At 43.2% G+C, this 22,342-nt stretch overlaps 1 protein-coding gene across 1 annotated transcript; it reads left to right on the forward strand.

Annotated features, from left to right (window-relative positions):
• Positions 1-20,976: 20,976 nt before the first annotated feature.
• Positions 20,977-21,882, forward strand: LOC307173961 (putative inhibitor of apoptosis; the record flags this gene model as incomplete). The annotated part of the gene is made up of 1 exon (XM_079897565.1): positions 20,977-21,882. The coding sequence occupies one exon, from the start codon at positions 20,977-20,979 to the stop codon at positions 21,880-21,882; it is 906 nt and encodes a 301-aa protein (XP_079753691.1).
• Between the last annotated feature and the right edge of the window lie 460 nt (positions 21,883-22,342).

The raw sequence follows: 22,342 nt of genomic DNA on the forward strand, positions 1-22,342 counted from the left end.
CAGTCCTCAGATCTTGCCTACCTCTAACTAGCTTTGTTCCTACGACCCTCCTCAGAGGATCGTTAGAAAAAGCAGGCACCTCAGCGCCCTGAAACGGCGAACCGGCAGGGAAACCAAACTGACTGCTCTACGACCCTCCTCGGAGGATCGTTTGGGGATGCTGACACCTCGGTGTCCTGAAACGGCGAACCGGCAGGAAAACCGAACTGGCAGCGCTGCGACCCTCCTCAGAGAGTCGCACCCCAGAGGGCGCCGAGGAGAAACGATTTCTCAAAACCATCCCTACCCCGGAGGGGACCACCCTCAGAAGCCTGCAGCCTCAGCGTCAGGGCTTCTGACAATTTTGCTATTTTAGAGATAAAACAGTCCTCAGATCTTGCATATCCCTAACTGGCTAGACTGCGACCGCCACCCAGGTCCCCCTCGATTGTGGATGAGCCTGAATGGCGAATCTCTGTTTTGCCGCACTCTATGCTGCGAGGAGCTTAGTAGGCTGAGACTGCTCCCGCCCAGCAGTCTCAGGAACATTAGATCGGTGAGGAAGAAACCTCTGGAACGCCACTGAAGAGATTATTTCTTCGTCTCTTGAAAGCGGAGCGTCCAGAAGAACAGACATATTTTATTATCTTTATTTTTCTTTACATCAGAAAAACTATATATATACACATATATATATATAAATATAAATATAAATATATATCACTCCGTGGCCACCAGCAGGAAACAACCGAACTGGCAGCGCTGCGACCCTCCTCAGAGAGTCGCCCCCCAGAGGACGCCGAGGAGAAACGATTTCTCGAAACCGTCCCTCCCCGGTATAGTTTATCTGTTGCGCAACGCAATTCTCGAATAGCGTCAGTGCTGACATCCTCACATTCATCCATGTTCTTATATACTTTACCCACCAGTGCTGCCTAATAATATTTATCTATTATTTTATGATGGCTGGTGGGTAACGTCGGGGTTATGATGACGCTGACCCGGGAGAGAGATAGCTCGCAAGCAAGCGTCTCTTTAACCCGAGGCACTGTCATACCAAGATACTTAATACCCATAGCATTACAATAGTAAAAGTTTAGGGATTAAACACATAAATAGAAACCGGTTTATTCCATGATCTCGACACCTCAGTGTGGAGATAGGGGAAAACGGCACTCCCCGACGAGGAGGCTTGAAATATAGAGTTTTCCTTATATTTTCACTCTCATATATGTTCGGCTGGCCAGTAATATTTAACTTGGCAACAGCACTAGATAAAACCTCCTTATATAAGCTCCTCTTTATTCAACAGAGTTATGAGCTGACTTTATTTATTTATTGAAAACTCATAAACATCTGCTTTATTTTTCTTTTATTTATTTATTTTTTTAAAACAAAAACACTAACGATACCAATTCCTCGGAACTGGAAATCGCAGGATGAATGCCTCATCCCGGGGAGGAGAAACCGCAGAGCGTGCTTCTCCCCGAGATAAAGCACTAGATTCAACAGGTGTTTGTTAGAAAATTAACCATTTGCGATCCCCAAGATGCGCGTCGACGCCCTGCCTCGGCAGCAGCAGGACCCGCGCCTCGGGGGGCGCGCACCGAACCGTCCTTCTCGAAGAACGGCCGGCGGGAGCGGAGCGTCCTCACGGACAGCTTCTCGCAATGCTCACAGTCAGCCCCCTCGAGAACTGACTATTGGCATGCTCCACTCCCAGCTTTTTACTCTGGAGTGTGTGTCCCCACACGTGATATAACGTGGGCAGGGAACAACACAACGCTTGCTTGCTCTCCTTTTTTGCCATAATATATATATATATATTGCAACTTGACAGACAACAATAAATATGACAAGGACAGAATACACAGATCGCTTGCTGAAGGCACAGAAGCTGTCGCGGTCTGTTTTCAGCGCTGCTTTATAGCTTCCTGGTCAATGACGTCACCCGCCTATGACGTCTCGTCTTTCCATTGGACTGATTATACACGTGCTTCACGACGCAATCACGCAGGGCGTTCCCACCGCGTCTCGACGCAGCTCGAGTTCCCCTGAAAGGGAACTTGCAGATTTGTATTTGTAATCATATATTTTTATTGCTGTTAACTTGAAATATTGGAGTAAGCTAATTCATATTTAACTTAAAATTATCATGTAATCTCAACTTAAATATTTTAGTGGAAACTTGGCTAGCTTTAACCAGCCAATTAAAAAAATGCTACCTTGCTAATTGGTGACACACTGCTTTGATAGCCTTTGCATAGCATAGCACTTGATGAATGAGTACAGCAATTTAAAACATTTATTATACACTGTTCTCAAACCAAGCTCATGCTCCACTCATCACCATGATGGTAACCTCCCAAAAAACCCAAAATACCTTCTAAACTAGCATAACAAAACATTAAACACTACTAAATGAAGAGATGTCTTACCGATCAAAAGTTCAGTATGGCGTACCTCAAGGCTCAGTACTAGGACCGTTGCTGTTCACTCTGTACATGCTACCCTTGGGAGATATCATCAGGAAGCATGGAATTAGTTTTCACTGTTATGCTGATGATACTCAGCTCTATAGTTCTGCGCGCCCCGACGAAACGCACTAATTCACAAAATTAACGGAATGCATTGCTGATATAAAAATTTGAATGACTAGTAATTACTTAAGTTTCTAATTATTGGGCAAAAAACCTCTGCACTTATTAACCCAGAATACTGTCTAACAATTGATGAACAATTGGCTGCTCTGTCAAGTCTTCGTCATCAGTTAGGAACCTGGGTGTGCTCTTTGATCCCAATCTTTCATTTGAAAGCCACGTTTCTAGCATCTGTAAAACTACATTCTTCCATCTTAAAAATATATCTAAATTATGACATATGCTTTCAATGAAAAATGCAGAACAGTTAGTTCTACCAGAAAGACTCGGGAGAATAAATACTGTGACAATTATACATTTATTAACAGCCCAGCAAGCAATAAAGTTCTTTGACGTAGGCCCCATCCATAGCTCGCAATCCGAGGGTCCAGACTCTGCATATCCTGCCTGAAGACAAAGGCAGGGGCGCAGCCGACCCCCTGTGAGGTATGGGAAGGGACCATCCTGGTGGTGGTGGGGAGGATGGAGGGAAGGATCCATCTTGGAGGTGGTAGGGAGGATGGGGGTGAATGGAAGCATCAGCATCTGCGAACTCAAATGTGTTTAAGTAAAAGACGCTTTTATACCACGAGTATTAGAATATGATTGGATAGATGAGAAGGTAAAGTGACGTAACAATTGAGTCTTCCCGGCAGAACTTATGCTAAAGCTTTCATTTCATGCTTTCATGACCTCAAGACTAGATTACTGTAATGCTCTACTGGGTGGTTGCCCTGCACGCTTAATAAACAAAGTCCAGTTGGTCCAAAACGCATCAGCTAGAGTTCTCACTAGAAGCAGAAAGTATGACCGTATTAGCCCCGTTCTGTCAACACTGCATTGGCTCCCTATTAAACATTGTATAAATTTTAAAATATTGCTGACTACTTACAAAGCACTAAATGGTTTAGCTCCCCAGTACTTGAGCGAGCTCTTAACGCATTATAGTCCTTCACGTCTATTGCGATCTCAAAATTCTGGCCAGTTGATAATACCTAGAATATCAAAATCAACTGCAGGTGGTACCTCGAGAGGAGGCATACAGTATACACAGCCGACTCACCAAGTTACCTAAACAGTTTTCTGCATTCCTCCGCCACCCCAACTAAATTCCGAGCTTGGAGCCTCCCTTCGGACAGCACGCTAAATTATTATATTCTTTTGCTCTATTCGATCATTTGTAGAAGTGTGAACTCGTGAAAACAACTGCCACAGGTAATCGGACATTATTTATTTATTAAAGATTTATTTTTTTGGTGTTTTTGCCTTTTTATTAGGATAGGACAGTGAGTAGACAAGAAGCGAAGTGGGAGAGAGAAAGGGGTGGCGGGATCGGGAAAGATCCATGAGCTGGAACTCGAACTCTGGTCACACGAGCTGCCCTCAAGGCTATCAGCGCCGACGATAGCACATTATTTTAAACTTCACCGCAATGTTTTATTATCCATTCAATGCATTTTGCCTGTACATAAATGAACCTTTATATGTCATCGCAGATTAAAATTTTTAAAAGTTTAAAAAGTCTTTTAGATTAAAAAGTCTGCAGATTAAAAAGTCTTCGTTGCTATGGATGACGTCATTACTCATGCACGAGCTTGACTGAAGTGACCACTTTGATTGGCTGATGATTGTAACGTGGGAATGATTCCAAACACCTCCCCTACGATGATGAGTGACAGGTGACAGGTCTGAGAATGCGTGCGCTACACAAGTAGTGCGAAGGACGGAAGATGATGAATAACTGAATAAATAGCCTAAATGAATAAAGAGTAAGGCAAAACAAATAGCCTAGTAGCCTAATGAAACATATGGACTGATGCAATATACATTATTGAATTCTGTCACTATATGCCTCTGCCTACGTTTGCAAAGAGAAGAACATTTTAATTTGATTCACAATGATTACGTTACAATTAGTTTACATGCAATGAGTAGCCTAGTTTTGGTTGTTGTTGGTGGCGTTATTGCATCCCTAGTTATGCCTACAATGCAAAATTGTTCCCTCGCGATTGGAAGCTCCTGTAGCCGCCGCATACGCATTTCAAAACATCGCAACGTGAAATGCCACAAAAAGCGGTTTGTGAATAGGTCTTAGTGAGTTAGGAGTCCTCTCGACTTCTTTTAAGCTGTCCCAGACTTAGGTGCTACTTTTAGGGCTAAAATGCTTCGTGAATTACTCTTAGTGAAAAACATTAGGAGTCCTAAAGTTAGGAGTGACACGCCCATTATTTTTAGGAGTTGCTCCTAAATTCACCAATTAGGAGCTACTTTTAGCCTTAAAATTCTTTGTGAATACGGCCCCTGTTCTAGAAATCTTATAACGGAGAACAGGATGGAGAGATTCTGTATGGAGCAATGGTCTCTGATCTCTTGTCAGGTGTTCTCAAAACTCATCAGGCATTATAGGAGAAAACTAAGAGCTGTTATCTTGGAAAAAAGAGGTTGCAAAAAGTATTTAATAAAAGGGGGCAAACAATTGTTCCCAACGTGTTTTGGAGAAAAACATTCATTTCATAATGTGATTTTCCCCCCACTTTCAATTATTTTACTTCAATGAAAGGTTAGATTTTTGCACATTTTTTAAATAAAATATCAAAAGGATTAAAAATGCAGATTTATTTTTTACAGCCATATTTGATCATATTTACCAAGGGGGCAAACACTTGTTCACACCACTGTATATATATATATATATACACACACACACATTCACGGAATGTTACACTGTTAACCCTTGCTGTAAAAAAGGGCCAATTTCTGACAATATCATACCATTTTCTATTAAAACAGTAATATACCTTAGAAAACAAAAATATCCTACAGGAATATACTGTAAATCAACAGTGCTCAGAATCGACACTCAGAGGCTGTTTTCACAATCACACCCTATACCCTAATTCACTATTCCCTACATTAGTTCACTAATATAGTCCCCTTGACAAACTGAATGAAAAAAAGTGAGTGAATTCAGACACTGATGAACACCTGGGGCCGTATTCACAAAGAATTTTAAGGCTAAAAGTAGCTCCTAACTGGCGAATTTAGGAGCAACTCCTAAAAATAATGGGCGTGTCACTCGTAACTTTAGGACTCCTAATTTTTTTTGACTAAGAGTAATTCACGAAGCATTTTTTTTTTTTTTTTGAGTACTTTATTTATAACCATTTTTATAACAAAATATGCACAAAAAAACAAAAACAAAGACAATTGCAACAAAAAGAGACATTATAACAAACCTCCTACAATACTCCCTCATTTCCCTCATGCGACTCAACATGAACACATAGCTTACAGTTCAAAGACATCATACACTATCCTCAAAGACAACAAACAGATACATTGCAGTAGTGTGCATATTCAAGGTCTAACGTGCATATATCATGTAGGTACATCAATAATAAAAATAGATAATAAAAAAAATAAAAACCCAGATAAATAAGTAAATAAATCAATAAGTAAATGAAGGAAGGAATCAATCACCTTATATTTGCCTCAAAATTGTCCATTCAACCAGAATTATAACTGACGTGGAATGGTATGAAACAGACACGTAAAAGATCATCAAATAAAGAGAATAAAGAATACAATAAAATCTCTAGGTCCACATCTGTACAGGTGTTTAGGTGGCCCCTCCCTCTGAAAATTGCAAGTCATCAAAATACGCTAGGAAATATGACCACGTTTCAAAAAATTTGCTTTTTGAACCTCTGACAGTGAATTTGATTTTTTCAAGCTGGATGTAATACATTACTTCTTTAATCCATCTATTATGTGTTGGGGGCTCAGCTTTTTTCCACTGGAGAAGAATTAAGCGTCTTGCCAACAGAGTGGTAAAGGCAATTACCTTACACATTCCTTCCTTAAGCACAATATTTTCCGGGCTGGTGCCGAAGACAGCTAACAGGGGGTCAGGTTCAATAGAGACACCATACATGTCACTAAAAGATTTAAAGTTATCTTTCCAAAACCCCTCCAGTCTCGGGCATGTCCAAAACATATGGGCTGTTGTGGCTGGCGAATGTAGGCATCTGTTGCATGCAGGATTAATAGTGGGATAGATCCTAGCTAATTTTGAATTGGTGAAATGTAACCTATGAAGTATTTTAAATTGAATGAGAGCATGTCTGGCACAGGGCGATGATGAATGTACTTTGTCTAAAATGCGACCCCATTCCGCATCAGTAAAGTCTCTACCCAGGTCAAGCTGCCAGGAGTTTTTAACATGGTCTGGGCTTCGAGGATTTATGGTGCTTATAAGAGAATATATGCTAGAGATTAATCCTCTGCTCTCTGGTTTTAAATCCAGCAGTGCATCAATAACTGAGGGAGCAGGTAATTCAGGAAAGGATTTGAATACTGACTTAAAGGAGAACTCCGGTCAATTTTAACATTGAGCTCCTTTTTTTTGTACATTTGGAGTGTTGTCAATACAGAGAACAACGACAAAAATCGGTGTTGCCTACACCGTGTTATCCTCTTTTTAAAATTTGCACCCTGTTGACTTCAATGGGGCAAGTTTTAAACCTGCGTTTAGCCTCTTAACATCCTTGATGTGTCATTACAAGTGCCCAGCCATGTGAGTGATTCCTTCGGAGTGAACGCGGGTCAATCTGACTGCAGTAGATGTGAAAGATATGAATAAAAATGATATTTATTTAGCCAGCGCTCATACCTGTATTTACATCCTGTTTCAAAGTCCATAGTAATCGATTGTCGAGTTCACGCACATTGGTTTAGTACCTGTGATCATGCGCGTGAACTCGACAATCGATTACTATGGACTTCGACCGAAAACAGGATGTAAATACAGGTATGTGCGCTGGCTGAATAAACATCATTTTTATTCATATCTTTCACATCTACTGCAGTCAGATTGACCCGCGTTCACCCCCCCACAAAAAGGAGCCAATTAACTTATCTAGATTGGCAAAATAACATTTTCTTATGAATATAGGTATATTTGAAAATAGGTATAAAAAGCGTGGCAGAACCGTCATTTTAATCAAATTAATACGGCCAGCCAAAGACAGAGGCAAAGCAGACCACTTCTTGAAATCTTTCTTACAACGTTTTAAGAGTGGGGAGAAATTGGCCTTAAATAAGCTATTAAAGGAACGTGTTACTGATACACCCAGGTATTTAAACGCATTATGAACAAACAAATTCTGGAGGTACAACAATCGGAAAATACTCTGTTTTATGCAAATTAACTTTATAGCCTAAAATTTTCCCCAAATCCTCTATAGCTGACAATATGTGTGGTAGTGATGAAGAGGGGTTGGAAACATACAAAAGAACATTATCCGCATATAAGGAAATTTTATGCTCTATGCCATTTCGAGTGATTCCTCTAAAAGCAGGGGACTGACGGAGTAATATAGCCAATGGCTCGATAGAAATTGCGAACAACAATGGTGAAAGCGGGCAACCCTCCCTTGTACCTCTATGTAAAGAGAAATATTCTGAGAATACATTATTTGTGCGAACAGAGGCTACTGGGGCGGAGTATAAAAGCTTAACCCAGGAGATCATATCTTCAGGGAAGCCAAATTTTTTAAGGGTAAAAAAAAGATATTCCAACTCTACCCGTTGTTATGTAAGTTGTTAAAGGGATTACGCCCCCGGATAAATCCAGTTTGATCGTTGTGAATTATTGCGGGCAAGATGGGTTCTAAACGCACCTTAGCTAATATTTTAAAATCGGCATTTAGCAGCGAAATTGGCCTATATGATTCACAGATAGTTGCGTTCTTGTTTTCTTTTAACAAAAGTGAAATTGATGCCTGCGAAAGAGTAAAAGGAAGGAAACCTTTCTCAAAAGCTTCATTATATACCGCTACAAGAAATGGGCTTTGCAGAGCTGAGAACTTCTTATAGAATTCTATAGGGAAGCCATCAGGTCCAGGTGCCTTACCACTCTGCATAGCCACAATAGCTTCCATAACCTCCTGTTGTCTAATAGAATCACCAAGTTCAGGGCCAATACTCACAGTAGGCAGATTTAGCTTAGAGAAAAAGGATTCAAGGAAAGCCCAATCATTAGTATATTCTGAGGAGTACAGAGATGAATAAAATTGAACAAATCTATTATTTATATCTTGCATCAAAACTTGCTTCGGTTTTGATGATTTATTGTTAGTAGTACTTATGGGGTACATTGTGTCAAAATGATTTACGACTTTGACCTTTGACCTTTTGACAGGTTGAACTTCCGGTGACCTTTATGATTGATGGGTTGAACTTCCGGAATGAGGTCATGGGATTAACCTATTGAGCCTGCTAGCCTATCGATCATGTTTTCTGACAGTTAGTTTTTGCCCTATGACCTAGCTAGGACTAAATCATAATTTTGACGGATAGTTTTAGACCTATTTTAACCGAACAGATGTTTGAACTTTGTCCCAGTTATATGTGTGTGCGTGTGTGGTTATATGGCTTGTGTCATAGGCCTGCGCCCCCTCCCTTTACATTCCTGAGCAACGTATATAAATGGGATCAGTTATTTCATATATGTCACATTCAGTTATTTCACATTTATATATAAAACATTCTATAATTTATATAATCTAAAACAATTAAAGGTTGAAAAAACATTTAGTTATTTCACATTCATATGTAAAACATCCTATCCTTTATATAATTTATATAATATAAATTATATAATAATTATCATGCTAAAGTTCTTTTTAAAAGTGTATAATATAAATTATATAATCTAAAGCAATTTAACTAAGGTTGAAAAACATTCTGTTCTTTAAAAGAATATAAAAAGCTTACTAAAACCAATTGTTTTAGTTTTAGATAAAAATTACATAAAACATTCTGCTCTTTAAAAGTGTATAAATTAAACTAAGGTTGAAAAACATTCTATCCTTTAAAAGCATAAATGAAATGCTTATACAATATCTTACTAAAAAGAATAAAAATAAAAATCATCTTATATGTTTGTAAGATATCAGGGGCTGAAATTATTTCAAAGTTTAAATGATATCTTGTTAAAAATGTTTTAAATTTAATACATTATTAAAAGTTGTAATAGAGTTGTTAAATTATTAAAAGTGGTAAAACAAAAACACTCCTTTCCTGAATGAGCTCACCAGAGCACTCAGAATGGTGCGCGCGCGTGTCTGTGTCTATGCGCGCCCCCTCTCCGTCTGAGCTCTGACCCCCTCCTTTGCATACCAGAGTACGGTGAAATCTCACACTAACAAAAGTTGAAAAACATACCTTTAAAAGTGTATAATATAAAATAAAATATCTTGCTAAAGTTGAAAAAACATACCGTTCCTTAAAAGTATAATATAAATATCTTATTGATCCAATTATTTTAGTTTTAGATGAATAAAAAATGACTGAGTTAAAATTAACACATCAACGTCCATACCACTGATGCCCACAAAAATAATTAAACTAAAGTTGAAAAACATACCTTTAAAAGTGTATAATATAAAATAAAATAATTTTACTAAGGTTGAAAAATATTCTGTTCTTTTAAAAGTATATAAATGAAATGCTTATACAATATATCTTACTAAAAAGTATATAATGAAATGCTTGTAAAAAGAATAAAAAATCATCTTACATTTTAGAGAGAGTTGAAGTAGGTCCTACCATGGATGTCCACAAAAATGCGATGTATGAAACGGCTTCACAAAAATTTGCAATGTTTAGATAAAAATAAAATTGTCTTACATTATTTTAGAGAGAGTTGAAGAAGTAGCTCCTAACACATCATTGTCCATACGAATGGGTCACAAAAATAATTAAACTAAAGTTGAAAAAATATTCTGTTCTTTTTAAAAGAATATAATGAAATACTTATAAAATCTACCGAACCAAGTATTTCAGTTTTAGATAAACAAAACTGTCTCAAAACATAGGGAGCACGCCTCTAATGTATGTGTGTCAAAAAGTAAAACACGCGTGTGTGCGTGTGTGTGTGTGTGTGTGTGTGTGTGCTCTGACATATGAAACAGGACCCCACTCCACATTCCTGAGCCCAGTGAAAGTGAGGAAGGGGTTTCCTAATATCACACTAACAAAAGTTGAAAAACATACAGTTCCTTAAAAGTGTCTAAATAAAATGGTTATAAAAATATACTGAAACCAATTATTTTAGATGAATAAATAAAATCTTACATGTTTAGAGTTACAACTCTTGAACTTACATGTTCAAGAAGCTCTTAAGAGAGTTAACATAAATCACAGAGGTTCTCACTCACACCAGCGTCTCTGACTCAGAGGGGTGTATTCAGTGATGCGATGAGACATTTTGAATGGTGTGTTAAACTTATAATCCTAAAAGTTTAAATGACATCTTTTAAAAATAAAATTTAAATAAATTATTAAAAGTCTTTTGGTCTGTGGAAAAATTTGACTTGAACTTAAAGTATTTTTATTTATTTATAATGGGTATGTAAAATAATTTGAAAATTTTTAAAGCGTCACAAGTCATCTCACGCCTGTGAAATATTCAATAATTTCTTAAGTTTTATCTGTGAGAAAATGACAACCACATAGGCCTATCTTCAGAGAGAGCAACCATGAAAACATTTAGAAACTGGGAATCTTCCAGAAATAACGTCCTTCTGATCAGCGCAGAGAAAGAAGTTACTGGACAATAATGATAGCTTCAGGATATCGAATGACAGATGAGCCTCTGTGCATCGTGTCAGAGCGTATGTCATGTTAGTCTGCTAACGCCTTTACAGAGCCAAAGTTTTGTACACACTAAATTTATTTCAAATCATAATCGTAAAAGTTTAAATATTGTTTAAATTAAATCTTTAAAGTTTGAATACATACTCATCTTCTATTTATCTTTTAGAAGACTTGTGTATGATATAAATTATTGTGTTTAACGGTGACCTAAAGTATAATTGTTATTAAACAATGTCTGTTCAAAACTTTAGGTGATCGTCTTAAATCTCATTTATATGAAAAAGATTCAATCAGCATTTTTTGTCCATGCTGGGTTTCAATTTTTATGGTGGGGGCTTTCCATAGCTATCCCGTACACCTAAACACGACCATCACAGAAAACTACATTTTAAAATGAAATAAATAAATAATTGTAAACAAAGTTTTAGCTAAATAAAAACAACTTACATTTCCAGATAGGCGAAGTAGTTCTTTATGCAATGATAAAAACGATCCAAAAAAGCAAATAGTTTAAGTTGTCATAAACAGAACAAAACAAAACAAAAATCCTCCAGTGATAAACTACAGTGTGAACTGAAGCTTCAGGATATAGGGCGACAGACCAGATGAGTCTCGGGGGACAATGTCGCAGTAAATCTAGTCTGCTAACACCTTTCCAGAGTACATCCAGAGTTTACACTAATTTCATTTAAAAGTTTAAATCAAATCTTTAAAAGTTTTATTAAAATCATATCTTCTTAGTAGATTTATGTATTATTTTTACTAAGCAGCGTCTGTCCAAAAACGTCTCGGTTACGTATGTAACCCTCGTTCCCTGAGTAGGGAACGGAGACGTTACGTCGGATGACGACGAATGGGGTTTCGCTTAGAAATCCTATCATCTTCGAGTATTAAAACACGAGCCAATGGCAAAGAAATGCCATGGGTCTGCGGAATTTGCATAGCGTAACTCCGCCCCGCCCTGGGGGTATAAAGGAAGTCGCTGGCAACATGCAGATATGTCTTCGCTGAGGAGCCGAGACTGAACTCAGGCGTTCCAGCGGTACAGCGGAAGTGGCAGGGAGACGTAACGTCTCCGTTCCCTACTCAGGGAACGAGGGTTACATACGTAACCGAGACGTTCCCTTTCGTTGTCACTCCGAGTTACGTCGGATGACGACGAATGGGGTCCCCGTATAATCACGCCACCTCTCGACTGTCTTCCAGTGCCCTGCGTAAGTCTGATCTCCCTGTCGTGAGACTGGCACGGACGAAGGAGTCCTACTTAACACAGGAATACCAAGGTACACTGGGGAGCATATCCAGTTGGAAATATGCAATTACGCCCAACCCGAAGGGGGGGGACTTGAAATACACACATGACCCCGTAGGGCTGCATATGGAGAAACACTGGGGTGTCCAGCCGCAGGTGGAATATTTCAACCCCAGGGGTGGCAAGGTGGCTTGCCAAGGGAAAGACACATGCTCAAGAGGCTTACAGTGGAAATACACATGTGGGGGTCGCCCGAAGGGAACCATGCACATGGAGGCACCTAGCCAAGCGCGAAAGCTGCCAGTGGCATAACTCTGGCGTTGACGTCGTCAGTGCTGGAGGAGACTCAGGGCTTATGAGGCTCACCTGAGGAAATATCGCACGTATCCTGTCCGTGGAGAGGAATGGCGAGCAAGCGAAGACACCTGAGCAGAATCTAGCACCGGCTAGTTGAAGCGAGTACATGAGAAGAAACTGGCTCTACTCGGAGATTGTAGAATCTCGCGAATGTGTTAGGTGTCGCCCAGCCTGCAGCTCTGCAGATGTCTGTTAGCGAGGCGCCGAGTGGAGTGGGCCGTCACACCAAGGGGGCATGGTCGACCTTGCTGCTGGTATGCCAAAGCAATGGCGTCCACTATCCAGTGAGACAACCTTTGCTTGGAGAGAGCCTTTCCCTTCAGCTTCCCACCATAACAGACAAAGAGCTGGTCTGAGGTCCTGAAACACTGCGTTCTGTCAACATAGGCACGAAGGGCGCGTACTGGACAGAGCAGTGCCAAGGCTGGGTCTGCCTCCTCCAAAGGCAGCGCTTGCAGGTTCACCACCTGGTCTCGAAAGGGTGTGGTGGGAACCTTGGGCACATATCCAGGCCGGGGTCTCAGAATCACGTGAGAGTTAGCCGGCCCGAATTCCAGGCACGCTTCGTCAACCGAAAATGCCTGCAGGTCCCCTACCCTCTTGATGGAGGCCAATGCAACCAGGAGCGCTGTCTTCATTGACAGGAACTTAAGCTCCACTGATTGCAGAGGCTCAAAGGGAGCACTCTGCAGGGCAGTTAAAACCACTGAGAGGTCCCAAGAGGGTACGAGGGGAGGACGAGGAGGATTCAGTCTTCTCGCTCCCCTCAGGAACCTGACAAACAGGTCGTGCTTCCCCAGAGACTTACCATCAACTGCTTCGTGATGTGCGGCAATGGCGGCAACATACACTTTCAGGGTGGAGGGAGACAGCCTTCGCTCCAACCCTTCTTGCAGGAAGGAAAGCACGACACTGATGGGGCAATTCGTGGGTTCTTGATGTTTAGAAGAACACCAGTTGACGAAGAGGTTCCACTTTAACGCATAGACATGTCTCGTGGACGATGCTCTAGCGGGAGTGATGGTAGCCACCACCGCTGGTGGTAGGGTACTCAAACCTACCTCGTCCCGTCCAGGAGCCACACGTGGAGGTTCCATAGATCGGGACGAGGGTGCCATAAGGTGCCCCGTCCCTGAGAAAGCAGGTCCTTCCTCAGGGGAATAGGCCAGGGAGGTGCTGTCGCGAGGAGAACTAGTTCTGAGAACCAGGTGCGGTTGTGCCAATACGGGGCAACCAAAATTACCTGCTCCTCGTCCTCCCTGATCTTGCGCAAGGTCTGCGCAAGAAGGCTCACTGGGGGAAACGCATACTTGCGGAGGCCCCGCGGCCAGCTGTGCGCCAGTGCATCCGTGCCGAGCGTGCCCTCGGTCAGGGAATAAAACAGGTCGCAGTGGGACGAGTCGTGGGAGGCAAACAGGTCTACCTGTGCGTCGCCGAACTGATCCCAAATCAGCTGGACCGTCTGGGGATGGAGTCGCCACTTCTCCAGCGAGAGGCCGAACTCGAGACAGCTCGTCGGCCGCCTGGTTCAGGTGTCCCGGGATATAAATGGCTCGAAGCGACCTCAGATGCTTCTGACTCCATATGAGGAGGTGGCGGGCGAGTTGCGACATACGGCGAGAGCATAGACCACCTTGATGGTTGATGTACGCTACTGTGGCGGTATTGTCTGATCGGACTAGTACGTGTTGACCCTTGAGCAACGCCCGAAAGCGGTGCAGGGCAAGGCGTACAGCCAGCAACTCGAGGCAATTGACATGCCAAAGACGCTGGGGTCCTGTCCAGGAGCCCGCGGCAGCATGTCCATTGCACATGGCGCCCCAGCCCGTGGTGGAGGCATCTGTTGATACAACAACATGCCTGGACACTCGTTCCAAGGGCACTCCGGCCCGAAGAAAACTGAGGTTCGACCACGGGGGGAAGGTCTGACGGCAGGTCGGAGTCACTTGGACTCGGCGCGTGCCGTGATGCCATGCCCACCTCGGGACTCGATTGCGAAGCCAAAGCTGAAGCGGTCTCATATGAAGCAAACCGAGCGGCGTTACTGCGGCTGCGGATGCCATATGCCCCAGGAGCCTCTGAAAAAGTTTCAGTGGAACCGCACTCTTGCCCTCGAATTGACGAAGACAAGTCAGCAGTGACTGCGCGCGCTCGCTCGTAAGCTGCGCGCACATGGCGACCGAGTCGATTTCCATACCGAGAAAAGAGATCCTCTGCACTGGGCAGAGTTTGCTCTTCCCCCAGTTGACCCGAAGGCCCAGACGAGCTAGGTGCCGGAGCACAAGGTCCCTGTGTTCGCAAACCTGGTCTCGAGAGTGAGCTAGAATCAGCCAGTCGTCGAGATCGTTCAGGATGCGAACCCCGTGTTCTCGTAGGGGAACAAGGGCTGCCTCGACGACCTTCGTGAAGACGCGAGGAGACAGGGCTAGCCCGAAACGGAGAACCGCGTACTGGTATGCCTGCCCCTCGAAAGCAAACCGAAGAAACGGTCTGTGTCGAGGAAGAATGGAGACATGGAAGTAGACGTCCTTCAGGTCGATCGCTGCAAACCAATCCTGCGGCCGCACGCATTCGAAAATGCGTTTGGCCGTGAGCATCTTGAACGGCAGCCTGTGAAGGGAGCGGTTCAAGATGCGCAGGTCGAGGATTGGCCGTAACCCACCAGATTTCTTCGGTACAATGAAGTAAGAGCTGTAGAAGCCGGACTTCATTTCGGCTGGAGGGACAGTCTCGATCGCACCCTTCGCCAGTAGGGTGGCGACCTCCGCTCTCATGACAGGGGCATTGCCACCGACCATAGTGAAGTGGACTCCCCTGAAGCAGGGAGGAGACCGCGCGAACTGAATCGCGTAGCCGAGCCTGATGGTTCTCGCGACCCAGCGGGACATTACGGAACCGCAGACGTGCCGTCGGTGGTGCAGCGAGGCGGAATGACCGGCCCAGGCGAGGGTGGCATAGCGGCCCTGTGCGGGGGCACGGTCATTAACCGCGTCCTGCCAGAGGAGGCCAGGGGAGGACCAGCGTCCCACGAGGGCGTGCTCTGGCAGGGGTCTGGCGACAGAGGGGGATGAGAGGAGCATGGCCCGTGGGCGGGGCATGCTGTCATCCACAGCCTCTTGGGGCTTGGGGGAAGGGACATCAGTTCTTGAAACAAGAATTTTTCCCCGGCCCTCCACCGGGGGAAGGAGTGGCCCTGCTACCAGCTCCTGAGAAGAACTGAGCCCTAACCCCAAGCTGCCCGTCTCAGAAGTGCTGCTTAGCATGGCGTTTAGCCGGCTAAGGGGCGGAGACAGGCGGTGCCACCCTCCTGCGACCTCCTCGTACTCTGGACCAGTGAAGGCTCGAGGGGAGGAATCGCAGAGGGGCGGTGTCGGCGGGAAGCAGGCTAAGGAGACTGCACGGACAGATGACCGTCGGTGCATAAGGTCCTGCGCCTGCTTATAGAGTGATCGAAGACTGTTGGGCGCAATCCTCAACCACACCGCCGACTAGGCTGCCCGTCTCAAGAGTGCTGCTTAGGCTGGCGTGGCAGTCTAAGGGGCGGAGACGGGCAGCGCCGCCCTCCTGCGACTTGCTCCTGCTCAGGGCCGGTGAAGACCCGAGGGGAGCAACCGCATGGAGGGGGCCTTGGCGGGAAGCAGACTAAGGAGACCACACGGATGGATGACCATCGGTGCAGGACCGAGTCTACTTCAGGTGGTCGAAGCCACACCGCCAAAGAGCCCAGCCTGGGACATGGGGGAGCTTAGAAAAATGAACTCTCAGACACCCCCACATCAACCTGGCTAAGCCCATGTCTGGACCACACTAGTGGACATCACCTGACCCAGGATCACGCAGGTGCTGATGTCGCCTGAGCGAGGTCGGCAGTGTGCGTGGCGGAACAAACCAGGCCGGGCATGGGAGGCATAGCGTCCCAGCATAGGGGCGTGGTTAGAATTTCCGCGTTCGGCCAGGGTTGGCCAGGGAAGGACTAGCGTTCCACTGCGGCCGGTTCGGACAGAACTCCCGGGACAGCACTGCATCGAAGGCGCAGGCGACACACAGCACTGCATGACCGTGCCACGATAGTGACAGGGACCATACAGACCATGATCGCCGTGCGATCGAAAGCAGCGAAGGCGGAGGACACCCGCGGGCCGCGAAAGTCACGTGGACTCTCACGGAGCGCAGTCGTCCTGATGCACGTCCGGGAGAAGCTTACAGCGCTCGGGGGGAGGGCGGGGCCACTCCAGCCGATGCTTTCAGCTGCCCGGGAAAGCATGGCTGACAGCTCTGGATCGGTCCCGGCAACGATGGCACTCCCGTGGGAGGCAACGCAGTCGAAACTTCATTTCCAGAGGAATCAAGCCCGCCTTGTGATGCTGTGAGTGCATGGTCTGCGATGTGGAGGGGGGTGTGGCCCGAGGAATTGACTCGTCGGTTGTTGTGCCACACCGAACCCTCAGATCACCCTGGCCACCAGCCAAAGTATCCCTTCTCGAGGAAGAGATAAATTGGGGTGTGGCAGAGGGGACTCTACTCACATGGAGATCATTGAGTCTCGATCTATAAACATCGCGATGGTCATGTTCCCGCAATGAAAAACATGACTCATCAACGAGCGCTGCCGAGCGTGATTAAGCCCAACACGCAAAACAGCGCTCGCGACCGTTAGGCAGATGAATCACGCACACACATCCAGAAAATAGAAAATACACGGGCGAACCGTCTTGAAAAAGACGTGCCGCGTGCAGCTCTTTTAGAGAGTGGAAAAGCTCAGCAGAGTGCTGAAGCGCCCGGGGAGAAACACACTCACTGTAGGCAGATTACTGCACAAAACAGCAGCAGGAAATGCGATCTCGCTGGAACACGCCGTCACACCAACACACTGAAGAGCCGCTCGTCTCGAAGATATTTGAGATGACACTCAAAAGGCTTGTGGAGTGAAGTACTGAACTTGGCTCCGAAGCGAAAACATATCTGCATGTTGCCAGCGACTTCCTTTATACCCCCAGGGCGGGGCGGAGTTACGCTATGCAAATTCCGCAGACCCATGGCATTTCTTTGCCATTGGCTCGTGTTTTAATACTCGAAGATGATAGGATTTCTAAGCGAAACCCCATTCGTCGTCATCCGACGTAACTCGGAGTGACAACGAAAGGGAACTTTAGATTGTTACATACAACATACAACATGAAACATGTTGTCAAAGTTTGTCACAATGTTTTTTAAGAAATCCTAGGACTCGACATTGCTCTTATTTAGACAAAGTTGTATCATTTGGAAAATCACCACACATTTTGAGAGACGCAATGTGTGATAAGTAAAAATCACACATCGTCTTAATTCAAAGTATAAGTATAAGATCGTATAAGATCATTTTTACTCGTATCTCCCGAACTAGGGTGAAACCCTTTACTGAGAATATACTATCGGTCATCTACTCAAAATACATGTAGAAGTTTCAAATGTTAGCATTTGTTGATGGTGGCCGCATGAACAGACTTTGGGGAGAGCTATAGCAGGAAGCATGCCCTTTGACCTCCTCGATTTTGGAGGCTTTTTTGTTAAAGATTCCCATCTAGCGGTTCTCCCATCTACTCGTTTTTTTTTCAAATGCGCGTTGCAACTGCGGTAGCCGTTATGCGTCAAGAATCTATGACAACGTGTCTTCCGATAGCACTTCATCGAGTTTAATTGTACATGTTCTACCGTTATGATGTACTTGTTACATGTTCTACCAAAGTTCTACTGCTTATTTCTAAATATCAACCTGATAAATGAAAATCAAATACAACTAAACCATGATAACGGATGATTTTTTGACAGTCCTACATAAATGTTTCAGGCATAGTGCAACCAGATTTCTCTAACATCTCACTCACGACGCACAACGTTGTAAATAAACATTTTCAAACTGTAATTTTATTTTATTGATTATGGTGATTTAAAGTTTTTGTTATTAACTAACACTTCAACATCCGGCACAAAGATGTATTATTTGAAAAATGGAATGTTCACAATCTACAGTTAGATATTCTCTTAGTATCTTTGGGCGTATTTTTACACACCATAGTGATACAAAGTTCCACACCCTATAACTTTAAAAAACAAAACAAAAATTGTGAAAAAACACATACACAAATAATTTCTTAACTAAGCAACTGTTTCTTAAATGATCAGACACTCACCGCACTGATGTTAACATCACCATATATTGTGTTTTCTACCATGATTGTAGTAACTATTGTCCCACCATTCTTCTGGGCAATTGTTAAGTTAAGCTGATTAGGGATCTGAATTAATGGCTGTCCGAATGATGTAGAATTATTATGCAGTCGTTGTGCAAGGTTGTTAAGCTGTTGGTTTGTCATGTTTCCAGAATGTGTTTGAATGCTCAGTGTCTGAACGTCACCATCTGTTAAAAAATTTACATTTTTTAAGAAGATTGAAGATTGAGAACCGTATGGACTACTAACAAAGTAAATTATAAATCTTTTCCTACGTTTGATATTATTTTTTCTGATTTTTTTTCACTATGGACTTTATCCTTTTTAATGCTGTTTTCTCTCCATATTTATTCTGTAGTTCCTCTACTGTGTCTTCCAACCTCCCTGTTGTTCTTCTCCAGCTATGCTAACCAAAGACAAACAGTTAGAAGAATATAATGTATGTACAGCAAAAATAAAGTTAACATAAAATAAACACATTCATACACCAGTTCAAAGTCAATGAACCGGCTGATGCTGCAGGTGTTAGAGCACATGATGGATGGTGAACAGACGCACATCAGGTTAAACCAGAGTTAAAACAGTAGTCTATGTTAGGACAATAGTATCTGATAATAGCTGATAACGGCCATAAAGTGCGAGATAAGGTGCAAGTAGCTAAACTAAACAATTCATATTTGACAGAATACAACGACAAAAATAATCAACTTTTTTTCTAATTTCACCATTTTAAACTTAAAATAGGCCTATATGGTACATGTGATTTAATGTGAGAGGAGAAGAAACACATAACATGTGTACATGAATGAATGTGTACAATTTAATAAACGTATTTACCTAACATCCATAGCCTTCAGTAAATTAAGGCTGTTCCTTTTTGTGGACAAAGTGAACTTTGGAACTCTTTTATCAAAAAAATATGTTGATAATGATTAGTTATGCCAAATGATAGTTTGGCATGGGATTGTGTGTCCATAGGTTAGTGAGAGAGCGAAATACTTTTATTATAGAAATGCCTATTTTTTATTCTATTCTTTAATCCATGCATAAAATAGGTTTTTATACCTGCTCAAGTACTTCTTGATGAGTTTCTTCTGTATTAAACAGCGAATCTTCTCAGTCAGATCGTCGCAAGATCTCAAGAATCCTCTCACACTGCTCGTGTTCACGAGCTCCATCGCTGCACTTGTGTGTATGACTCGAACGATTCAAACTTCCATAATGTGGGTTTAATTTACATAGTTATTTATGGCTTTCCTGATGACAAGCCCCTATTCACATCCTACACAACAGTGGGGCGGACCCCAGCCTGATAAATATTTCAGGACATTGCACGCTCTACTCTAGCTCTACTAGCCTCGGACTGCTGCGCTACTGCAACAAAAGTTGAAAGTCCTTTGTCTGAGCCTGACGCAAACTTTTAACCCCAAAACACAAACTTCTGCGCATTAACGCACAAGGCACGATTGTACCGCAAGGGAGATTCCGGGGAACATTCCAGGAACGAAAAGTTGGAAAAAAATTCGAAAAGCTGAAAAAATGGCAACGCAAAACCCGATGGAGAACGATTATCATCCGGTGTGTGAGTGTGCCACGGGCAAAGAGTGTCGTTTAAGAGCTGCGCTGGACTCTATGTTTAAAGATCATTTTAGAGGCCAAATGGTTGGCTTGATGCACAGGATCATCGACGCTGCGTGTGATATGAAAAAAGATTGTGCGCAGGATACCAAACGCGTGACAAATCTCAAAAATGAAATGGAAGTCGTAAGAGGCTTGACAAAGCCATGGCCTGATGTAACGCCCATGTTTTTTAACGGCAAAGAGCAGATCGGCGTAATCCTCAGAAAAGTTCTGGATGTGTTGTCAGAATCCTGGCATGCGTCGGGAACAGGAACGCCTTGACACCTTTCAGAATTGGACTCTTGCACCAGTAGCTCCGGCCGAGCTTGCCAAAGCTGGTTTCTACTACCTTGGCCAGGGTGACAGAGTGGCTTGCTTCAGTTGTGGAGGCCAGCTTAGCAACTGGGAACCGGGAGATTGTGCAGTATCAGAGCACCAGAGGCATTACCCCAACTGCCCCTTCGTTCGAGGTGACCGTGCAGATAATGTACCTTTATCTAGCCTTTTCAATGTATCGGCAATGCAACAGTGTGAAGACAGGTTGCTCACATTTGTCTACTGGCCCTCAAGAATAACTGTTCGACCAGACCAATTGGCTAAGGCTGGTTTTTACTATGTTGGTCGTAATGATGACGTGAAGTGCTTTTCTTGCGATGGTGGACTCAGATGTTGGGAGTCTGGTGATGATCCATGGGTAGAACATGCCAAGTGGTTTCCAAGATGTGAATACCTGCTGCAAGAAAAGGGCCAAGAGTTTGTTCATCAGATTCAAGCAAGATTTCCAAGACTACTTGAGCGGCTATTGACTAATGGAGGCAGCGAATCGAGAGAATGTGTTGATCCACCTGTGGGTCCTGGAGAAGACCGTTCAGAAGATGCGGTGGTGAAGTGTGCTTTAGAGATGAAATTTGAGTGTGGCCTGACGGCCCAGACAAATGAAGCTGCATCACCGAGTCAAGATCTTTCAGACTCGTCTATGGAGGAACAGTTAAGAAGACTTCAAGAGGAGCGCACATGCAAAGTTTGCATGGATAAGGAAGTGAACATTGTCTTCATCCCCTGTGGTCACCTAGTTGTGTGCAAAGAATGTGCGCCTTCTCTGAGCAAGTGTCCCATATGTAGAGGATCGGTCAAAGGCGCCGTCCGTACTTTCCTATCATAAAGTTTTCCTATCATTTGGATTTGCAAATTTACATTTAACTTGATGAATAAAAACAAAGGAGAAGTTTATTATTTTCACTTTCAATCCAGTGACAACAGTTTTTGGATTTACAAACATTTAGAAAGTAGTTAGGATGTATTTCATTTTTAAGTTCATTTGACCAACAAGATGTTAAAGTTCTTTAGCGCATTCCAATGTATTGAGTTAAAACGTGATATCATTACCGAATTCAGGGGTGTTTAATAACTTCTATAGTTATCAAGCACCAGCTGATTTAAGTTTTTCTTCAAACAAAAGTAATTTTCTGATAAATCATCGTACACCTACAGATGTTTTGTTGTATGCACAGATTTTGAGGGTCGCTTATAGAAAGATGCGTCCTTGTCTTTATTTTTAAAAACATAGAACCAGAGAACAGAGAACCTTGTGCGGCATATAAAGGGTTAAAATATACATTTTA

This window comes from Squalius cephalus, assembly GCF_949319135.1.
Source record: "Squalius cephalus genome assembly, chromosome: 16".
NCBI lineage: Eukaryota > Metazoa > Chordata > Actinopteri > Cypriniformes > Leuciscidae > Squalius > Squalius cephalus.